This window comes from Leptonychotes weddellii, chromosome 8 (genome assembly GCF_054177405.1).
Source record: "Leptonychotes weddellii isolate Sample4059 chromosome 8, ASM5417740v2, whole genome shotgun sequence".
Classification (NCBI taxonomy): domain Eukaryota; kingdom Metazoa; phylum Chordata; class Mammalia; order Carnivora; family Phocidae; genus Leptonychotes; species Leptonychotes weddellii.
The window spans coordinates 37785914-37796539 of record NC_138376.1 but is presented as its reverse complement, the minus strand read 5'-3'; the positions used below and the strand labels follow the sequence as shown (position 1 = coordinate 37796539).

General features: G+C 37.3%; 1 protein-coding gene across 1 annotated transcript; it reads left to right on the top strand.

Annotated features, from left to right (window-relative positions):
• Nucleotides 1-4345: 4345 nt before the first annotated feature.
• Nucleotides 4346-7127, top strand: PGK2 (phosphoglycerate kinase 2). The gene has a single exon (XM_006727577.3). It carries the CDS (start codon nucleotides 4530-4532, stop codon nucleotides 5922-5924), a length of 1395 nt encoding a protein of 464 aa, XP_006727640.2. The 5' UTR covers nucleotides 4346-4529; the 3' UTR covers nucleotides 5925-7127.
• The last annotated feature ends 3499 nt before the right edge of the window (nucleotides 7128-10626 follow it).

Sequence of the window (10626 nt, the reverse complement as noted above, 5' to 3'; positions counted from 1 at the left end):
GTACCTGTCCTTTCTGGCCTGCCAGGTCTCTGTGGATAGGTCTGTTGCCAATCTAATATTTCTACCATTGTAGGTTACAGACCTCTTGTCCCGAGCTGCTTTCAGGATTTTCTCTTTGTCTCTGAGACTTGTAAGTTTTACTATTAGATGTCAGGGTGTTGACCTCTTTTTACTGATTTTGAGGGGGGTTCTCTGTCCAGAGAGTTGCTGCTATTCTTTTCTTCAATCTCCTGTTGGGTTCATAGGTGTTCAGAATGGTTTGATCCCTATCTAGCTGAATTCCTGGGACCAGACGAAATTTAGGTCTCCTACTCCTCCACCATCTTGCTCCTCCTCCTATTTTTTCCTAATTTTTATGGCAAAATACAGATAGTGTCAAATTTGCCATCTTAACCATTTTTAACTGTATAGTTCAAGTGATATTAAAATACATCCATCATGTTGTACAACCACCACCATCCATCTCCAGACTTCTTTTCATCTTGTAAAACTGAAACTCTGTACCCAGTAAACAATAACTACCCATCCATCTCTTCTTTCAGTCTTTGGCCATCACCATTCTACTTTCTGTATGATTCTGACAACGCCAGGTACCTCAGGGGAGTGGAACTATACAGTATTTGTCTTTCTGTGACTCACCTTTTTCACTTAGCAGAATGTCCTCAAGTTTCATTCATGTTGTAGCATGTGTCAGAATTCCCTTCCTTTTTATTTCATTATATGTACATACCACATTTTATTTATTCATTTACCTATCAATGGACACTTAGGTTGCTTCCATATTTTAACTATTGTGAATAATGCTACTATGAAAATAGATGTACAAATATCTCTTTGAGATCTTATTTTCAATTATCTTGGATATATACCCAAAAGAAGAATTGCTGGATCACATAGAAATTATATGTTTAATTTTTAGAAGAATCACCATACTGTTTTCTGCAGGGGGTGTGTCATTTTGTATTCCCACCAACAATGTGCAAAAGTTCCATTTTCTCTACATTGTTGCCAACACTTCTCCCTCCTTGCCTCTCCCCCTTCTTTCCTTCCTTCCTTCCTTCCTTCCCTCCCTCCTTCCTTCCTTCCTTCCTTTGATAGTTGCTCTCCTAATGGGCTAAAGTGGCACTTCATTGCAGTTTTGATGTACATTTCCCTAATGATTAGTGATGTTGAGCATCTCTTTAGGTGCTTATTGACAAAGTGGGTATTCAAGTCTTTGACAATTTTTATAAGGTTGTTTTTTTGTTGTTGAGTTTTAGGAGTTCTATGTATATTCTGGATATTTACCTCTTATCAGATACTTGATTTGCAAATACTATCTATTTTGTGGGTTACATTTTTACTGTGTTACTGTGTGGTAGTGTTTTTTGATGAACAAACTTCTTTAATTTTTGTGAAGTCTAGTTTATTTTTCTTCCTTTTTTGTCTATGACTTTGGTGTCAGATCCAAGAAATCATTGCCAATTTAGTATCATGATACTTTTGCCCCTGTGTTTTCTTCTAAGAGTTTTATAGCTTTAAATTTTGCATTTAGGCCTTTGACCCATTTTGAGGTATTTTTTTTTGTATACAGTGTTAGATAAGGGTCTAACTTGATTCTCTTGCATGTGGATATTCAATTTTCCCAGCATATTTATTGAAAAGATTGTCTCTTCCACATTTAATGGTCTTGATACTCTCGTCAAAAATTATTTGATCATACATGTAAGGGTTTATTTCTGGGATCTCTATCCTAATCCGTTGGCCTATATGACTGTCTTTATGCCAGTATCACAGTGTTTAGATAACTATAGCTTTGTGGTAAGTTTGAAAGGAAGTGCAATTCCTACAGCTTCATTCTTTTCAAAAATTGTTTTGGCTATCTGGGGTCCCTTGCAATTCCATATGAATTTGAGGACAGGTTTTTCCATTTCTGCAAAAACATCCTTGGCATTTTTATAGGGATTGTTTTGAATCTGTAGATAACTTTGGGTAGCACTGACATTTTAATATTAGAATTTCTAAACTAAGAACACATAATGTGTTTCCATTTACATTTATTTAAGTCTTTTTAAATGTCTTTCAGCAATGTTTTGTATTTTTTTTTTTGTACAAGTCTTTTACTTCTTTGGTTAAGTTAATTCTCAAGTGTTTTATCTTATTGATGCTATTATAAATGCAATTATTTTGCAATTTCCTTTTCTGATTGTTTATCATTAGTGTATAAAAATGCAACAGATTTTTGAGTGTTAACTTTATATCCTGTTACTTTGCTGAGTTCATTTTTTTGTTCTAATGGTTTTTTGGTGCAATATTTAGGGTTTTCTGCATCAGAATGATATCCTCTGTAAACAGAGAGAATGATACTTTTTCCTTTCCAATTTAGATAACTTTTATTTCTTTTTATTGTCTAATTTCTCTAGCTAGAACTTCCAGTAAAATACTGAATAAAATGCTATATCAGATATTAGAGAAAAAGCATTCAGTCTTTCATTATTGAGTATGATGTTTGCTGTGAATTTTTTTTTTAAAGATTTTATTTATTTATTTGACAGAGAGAGAGATAGCGAGAGCAGGAACACAAGCAGGGGGAGTGGGAGAGGGAGAAGCAGGCTTCCCGATAAGCAGGCAGCCAGATGTGGGACTCGATTCCAGGACCCTGGGATCATGACCTGAGCCCAAGGCAGACACTTAAAGACTGAGCCACACTGTGAATTTTTCACATTTCACTTTTATTATGTTCAGGTGGTTTTCTTTCTATTCCTAGTTTGTTGAATGTTTTTATCATGAAAGGGAGATGAATTTTGTCAAATGCTTTTTTCTGCATCAACTGAGATAATCATGTGTTTTCTTTTCCCTCTTTCTGTTAATGTGGTGTATTACATTGATTGATTTTCATATATTGAACCATCCTTGTGTTCCAGGAATAAAGCCCACTTGGTCATGGTGTGTATAATTCTTTTAATATGCTGCTGAATTCTGTTTGCGAGTATTTGGTTGAGGATTTTTGCTTCAATGTTCATAAGAAATATTGATCTGCAGTTTTCTTTTCTTAAATTGCCTTTGTCTGGTTTTGGTATCAGAGTAATCCTGACATCATAGAATGAATTAGAAAGTGCTCCCTTCTCTTCATTTTTTTTTTTTAAGTTAGAGAAGAATCGGTATTAGTTGTCTTGTAAATGTTTGGTAGAATTCACCAGTGAAGCCATCAGGTCCAGGGCTTTTCTTTATCAGGAAATTTTTGATTACTGATTCTAACACCTTACTAGTTATAAATCTATTTTTTTTTTATTTCTTCATGATTCTGTCTTGGTAGGGTTTGTGTTTCTAGGAATTTGTTCATTTCACCTAGTATATCTGATTTTTTGCTATGAAATTATTTATAGTACTGTCTTATAATCATTGTTCTTTCTATAAAATAAATAGTAATGTCCTCACTTTCATTTCTTATCTTAGTAATTTGAGTCTTTTTTTTTCTTAGTCCATTTAGATAGAGGTTTGTCAATTTTGTTGATCTTTTCAAAGAACAAAATTTTTGTTTTTTTTTTATTTTGTCTATTGTTTTTCTATTTTCAATTTCATTTACCACTGTCCTAATCTTTATTATTTCCTTTCTTCTGCAACCTTTGAATTTAGTTTGTTTTTCTTTTTTCTAGTCCCTTAAGTTAGGTTGTTAATTTGAAGGCTTATTTAACTTAAGCATTAGAGCAAGAAATTTCCTCTTTAACATTACATTTGTTTGTGTCCCATAAATTTAATTGTATTATTTGTTTGTATTTTCTTTCTTCTGTAAGCATTTTCTAATTTCTCAGTGGTCTGAGAATAAAATAAAGTCATAAAAACAGGTCATTCCCGCTTACCCTAGAATATATCTAAAGCCAAAGGCTGACACCAAGCTATGTTGTTAACAGAAATATATATTTTTTTAAAGATTTTATTTATTTTTTAGAGAGCGAGCGAGAGAGAAACAGCATGAGAAGGGACAGGGTCAGAGGGTCAGAGGGAGAAGCAGGCTCCCCGCTGAGCTGGGAGCCCGATGTGGGACTCGATCCCAGCACCCTGGGATCATGACCCGAGCCGAAGGCAGACGCTTAACCATTTGAGCCACCCAGGCGCCCAGAAATATTTATAAAGATAAAAACAGAAGCATACTACGATGCCTCGAATAAACAAGGAGTCATAGAACCATTTTTACAAATCACCTCTTTATTTGGTACTACAGTTTTTATATCTCAATATAATTAAGATTTGACCTGGCTGAGGGTTTTTGTTTTATTTTGCTTCATTTTGTTTTAAGAATAAGAGAAAGTGCCAAAAGAGAGGTGGAAAAAGAGAACCTGCAGGAGCCTTTGCCCTCAGAAACATTCTTATTCCAGGGTTTCTTCACTTGCCCAGCTCTCACTCCAAGCCAGGTACCACTACTCCGGGTTCACGCTCAGCACTGGCAGTTTGAATGTGCACGGGCAACACATTCCAAATCCAGATTGACAAGACCATTAACCAATCACAGAGCCAGATTTCCTTTTCCCCTGTGCAATTATGTCTGCCCTATGGAAGACAGTGATGAGAAGAAGGGGGCGGGCCAAGGGGAAAGGCGTTGGAAAGTACCACCTATCCAACCTCCGAGCAACAGTAAAGTGATTCTTCAGCATAGGGATCTAGCTGTCAGCTTCTGTCTTTGTATTGTCAAGATGTCTCTTTCTAAGAAGTTAACTTTGGACAAGCTGGATGTTAAAGGGAAGCGAGTCATCATTAGAGTAGATTTTAATGTTCCCATGAAGAAGAACCAGATTACAAATAACCAGAGAATCAAAGCTTCCATCCCAAGCATCAAGTACTGTCTAGATAATGGAGCCAGGTCAGTAGTTCTTATGAGTCATCTAGGTCGACCTGATGGTGTTCCCATGCCAGATAAATACTCATTAGAGCCTGTTGCTGCTGAGCTCAAATCCTTACTGGGCAAGGATGTTCTGTTTCTAAAGGACTGTGTGGGCCCAGAAGTGGAGAAAGCCTGTGCCAACCCGGCTGCTGGTTCAGTTATCCTACTGGAGAACCTACGCTTTCATGTGGAGGAAGAAGGAAAAGGCCAAGATCCTTCTGGAAATAAGCTTAAAGCTCAACCAGATAAAATAGAAGCCTTCCGAGCATCACTCTCCAAACTAGGGGATGTCTATGTCAATGATGCTTTTGGCACTGCTCACCGGGCCCACAGTTCTATGGTGGGAGTGAATCTGCCCCAGAAAGCATCTGGATTCCTGATGAAAAAAGAGCTGGACTACTTTGCCAAAGCCTTGGAAAACCCAGAGAGACCCTTTCTGGCTATACTTGGTGGAGCCAAAGTGGCAGACAAAATCCAACTTATCCAAAATATGCTGGACAAAGTCAATGAGATGATAATTGGTGGTGGAATGGCTTTTACCTTCCTTAAGGTACTCAACAACATGGAGATTGGTGCATCCCTCTTTGATGAAGAAGGGGCCAAGATTGTCAAAGATATCATGGTTAAAGCCAGTAAGAATGGTGTGAACATTACCTTTCCTGTCGACTTTGTCACTGCTGACAAGTTTGAGGAGAATGCTAAGGTTGGCCAAGCCACTGTAGCATCAGGCATACCTGCTGGCTGGATGGCTTTGGACTGTGGTCCTGAGACCAACAAGAAGAATGCTCAAGTTGTGGCCCAAGCCAAGCTAATTGTGTGGAATGGACCTGTAGGGGTATTTGAATGGGATGCCTTTGCTAAGGGAACAAAAGCCCTCATGGATGAAATTGTGAAAGCCACTTCCAGGAGCTGTATCACCATTATAGGAGGTGGAGACACTGCTACTTGCTGTGCCAAATGGAACACTGAAGATAAAGTCAGCCATGTGAGCACTGGAGGAGGTGCCAGTCTGGAACTCCTGGAAGGTAAAGTCCTTCCTGGAGTGGAAGCCCTCAGCAACCTGTAGTGGACTTTTCCTTTCCACTATTTCCTGTCCATAGGCTTTAATTCAACTTAGTGCTCTACACTGCACCTTGACTTTTGTTATAGTTTACCCCTATACCAAGGCCTAGGCAATGACTAAAGGATCAGTTATCAGGAACTCTTATCAATACAACAATGTAACTCATTTTAGTTCTGTCATGCATTTGCCTGCTCTCTTCAAGATCTCAGTTAAACTTGTTGTGATTCATAGGAAGGATATACTCTTACATTGCATATTAAAGTGAGTTGAAGAAGCTTAATCTCTCTCTTTTTTATTTTACTCCAGCTTTGCTATTGTTTTACTATTTGAAACATGGAAAACAAGACAAAACCCAAGTTGTTGGGGAAGGGTGGGGTAGAAGCTAACAAACATTTAAACAATAGAAGTGCTCAAATAAATCAAGAAAAATAATAATTTCATTTAAGAATTCATGGGTAACAAAGCTCTGCTAAAAGGAAATTTCTTGCTAAATAAGGAAGAAGATAAATGAGAGGTATTTATCAAACTCAAGAAGTTAAAAAAAAGGAAAGAAATTAAACCCAAGAAAGGAATTATGTGTGTGTGTGAATATGCAAGAGTATATACATATGTGTCTGTTAGAATGGGAGCTACAAATTAAATCCAGGCTTTAAATAAAGAAGTAATTATTTTATTTTTAGAGCAGATATTGTTTAATAAATAGATAAAACAACTACTAAGTCTTAAAACTGGATTTTGAGATAAACAAAAATATGTATGCAAATAGTCATAAAAAAGAGATATCAAAACTTTTCCATATTTGAAAATAGAATAAGAAAATACTCAGAAATGTAAAAGAAATTAAAACACTTATTGGAAAATATTTTTTCTAGTTCTGTAGAACGAAGAGCTGGCATAGGGCAATGCTGTTAAGAGCAAAAATGCACAACTAAAAATCGAGTCTATTAGTAAAAGGAAGTGGAGGGGTGATAAATACTGAGGGGATAGTAATGGCTTCTGATAGACTGTCACTCTGGCCCCCCTAGTACCCATGTGCAGGTATCCATGTTTCCTTCCTACATAAAGAAAGCATCCTTTCTCCAATAGGTACAATCAAATGTCTTGTCCAGTTACTGCATCCCACTCAAAATTGGGTATCTCTGGGTGATGCACAATCTTTCCATGTGGTCCAATGGGGAGTCCAACAGTCCGGTGAACAGAAAAGTGCAGTCATTTATTTCTCTCCTACCTCTGACACCTTTATGCACTCAATATACAATGGTGGAAAAGAAATAGAAAAGCGGCAATTAAAAACCCTGACCTAAAAAAGTCATTAGTTCATTGCAATTATGAAATAAATGGTGCTGGCTCAGAATTTCAAAAGCTCCCTGACCCAACAATGAAAGAACTTCTGTGGTTAGACTGGTTTTGTTCTCTGGGAGGACGTCTCTTATTAGTTGTCCTTTTTTGGCCCCCATGTTTGGTCACCTGGGAAATTTTCCTTGTTTCCTCATCTTCCATGCCATCTGTTGAAAAAGATGTTGGGGAGTTGGGCTACATTAGGCCACTGCGCAGCTTTCTTGGCTTCCTCTCTGCTGGCGCAGTGTTAAGAAATCAAGGATTTCCTCATATATCACACAGTTAAAAACCTTGAAGGCCAGGCTAGTGACTTTTCAACTTTCTGAAGAATCAAGATCTCCTGTGTAAAAGAAACTCACCCAAAAATGTCTTCTAGTGATGTCTCTTCATCCTCTGACTCTTGCTTTTAATTAATTGGTGGCTTTGCTGGGCTCACTTTCCTTTTCTTCATTTTAAGACCCGTGGCCCTCTAAAAAAGTAGGCAGGACTGGGAAGGCAACACCTATAACTTGATTATTTGCCTGTGGCCTCCTCATATTTTTGGATGAGAAGTCCAAATGGGAGGCCTTTGAGTAAAACTGTGATAGTCTTTCTTTTGCTGTTTGCGAGATTAAGATGGTTAGCTTTTCCAACCCTGAGAGAACTCACTTGCCCAGTATATTAGCCAATTTAGGTCTCAGGCAACAAGGAGATTGTCCAATATTTCCTGGATTTCCCCTTTTTTTTGTTGTTGTGGTATTTTGCTTAAAACAGCATGTAACAACCCAAACATACTGATATTCTGCATCTTTCTAAACACTTTTCCTGTAGCTTTAGGCTCTGTAGGAATGTGTTCTATCTACTACAGTATCACAAGCAGCAGTTTTACCAAATGCCACAGTAGAAAATGATCAGCACCTTCCAGCCTTCCATGCTACTTTACTCACTTCCTTCCACATGACACCTAAGCGAATGCCATGTTTTATGGGTTGTTTTTTTTTTTTTAAGGCAGCATCTCACTTACAGGTAGCAATTTCTACATTAGTTAGTCTCTAGACTAGTGGTCTCCACCAGACACAAGTTTTCCTTGTAGAAGGCATTTGCCAAAGAATGGAAACATTTTTGTTAATCACAACTGGGATAAGAAGAGGTGCTATAAGCATCTTGTAGCTATGGCTAAGGAAGCTACTAAACAACCTACAACACACAGCACAACCTTCACAAAAAGAGCATGATCTAGCCCAAAATGTTAACACAGAAGTTTCTTTCTTTCTTATGTGACATTCCAGAGTCATTATGGGTAAGTAGCCACTTCTTGAGCTTATCCAAGGACTCAGGCTAGCAAAATGGCTGTTAGCACCAGCACCTGACTTTCATCTCTACAAGCAGGAAGATCTATTCAATCGTTGACATTTTCCAGCCAACTGGGTAGAGAAAAGAATCCAGAGCAAGCGTCACGTCTTTGAGAAAGAGAACTGTAAGTTCTTATGGCCTGAACTTAGTAATGTGATCATATCTAGCTCACAAGGAATAAGGGTAATGCATTCTTTGACTGGGTGATCATGGGCTCCGTTAAAACTATTACTAAAAAGATAATACAAGGTGAATTTAAGACAGCATCAAACAGAAAGACCTATTACAAAAATCTTACAAGACACCAAAAGATCTTGGAGATCATGTTTTTGTATGTGATTTTTTTAAAGATTTTATTTATTTATTTATTTTTTTGAGAGAGTGAGCAAGAGAGAGCATAAGTGGGGTGAGGGGCAGAGGGAGAAGCAGGTTTTCTGCTGAGCAGGGACCCCGATGTGGGGCTCAATCCCAGGACTCTGGGATCATGACCTGAGCTGAAGGCAGATGCTTAACCGATTGAGCCACCCAGGCGCCCCTTTTGTACATGATTTAACCTAAGATAAAGAAGAACATTTAGAGAGCAAGTACACTTCATGGGGGGAAAAATTATGAAAGAAATTAGAATGAATTAAGAAGATAATAATATAAGACTGAAAATAAGCTGACAAAAGGTAAAAAAAGAGGTGACAAATTCAAGTACTGCTAGTACAAAATATCAAATGGTGTTAGAGCAGTTAAATAAAAGAACTGAAACTGCAGGGAAAAGAATCAGTACCTTGAATTAGAAGACTGGGGGGGGAACTGAATTCAGTGAAGACCTAGAAGGTAAGATATCATTGTGTGTGTGTGAATATATATACACATACTTACATAACGCATACATACATATATGACATATATATATATGCACACAAAAATAATATTTTGGGGGCACCCAGGTGGCTCAGTCAGTTAAGCAGCTGACTCTTGATTTCAGCTCAGGTCATGATCTCAGGGTTGTGAGATCAAGCCCTGCTTCAGACTCCACACTGACTGTGAAGCCTGCTTGAGATTCCTTCTCTCCCTCTGCCTTGCCCACCCCCCACCCCTGCTTGCATTCTCTCTTTCTCTCAAAAAAAAAAAATATTTTATTTAGTTGTAATTGAAATTTTATTTTATTTTATTGTTTAAACTTATTTTTATTTTTTAAAGTTTAAAAAGTTTTAATATTAGTTTCAGGTATAGAATTTAGTGATTCAACACTTCCATATAGCACCCAGTACTCATCAGCGCAAGTGCATTCTTTAATCCCCATCACCTATTTAACCCATTTTTATAGTCACATTTTGTAATTATATACATTAAAAATACTTAGTTTTCTACTTGTTAAAACCAATTTAAAGAAGACTTAAAATCAAGGTGTTACCACAAGATGGTGGGATTGCCTTGGGTTTTTGGTTCAAACTGAAAATGTGGGACTTACTTGTTTCCTCCAAGGTTGTAATTTGAGTTATTTAACTCACATGCTTGGAGATTACTATTCACTTATTTTCTGTGAATTTTTCATTAAAAAAAACTTATGTAGGGACGCCTGGGTGGCTCAGTTGGTTAAGCGGCTGCCTTCGGCCCAGGTCATGATCCCAGCGTTCTGGGATCGAGTCCCACATCGGGCTCCTTGCTCAGCAGGGAACCTGCTTCTCCCTCTCTCTCCCTCTGCTTGTGCTCTCTCTGTCAAATAAATAAAATCTTAAAAAAAAAAAATGTATAGGTGATTTCAAGCAACATTAGGTAATAAAGCTGTGAATAAATTTTTTTTTTAAAGTGGGTGCTATATTTCATGGCTTTATGCTTCTGTTAACTATGCTTTTAGGTAATTTCATATTTTAATTAGTTATTAGAAGTCCAGTGATTGTAACAAAGCTTATGTTTCCTAATTCAATGTGTGTTAGTAATAAACCGAGAAAGATGGAGATGTCTGATAAAAAAGTAAGAGTGAAATAATTGGAAAATGACAAATTAGAAAAGCATATGATTGTATATACAAAAGAGAATAGTT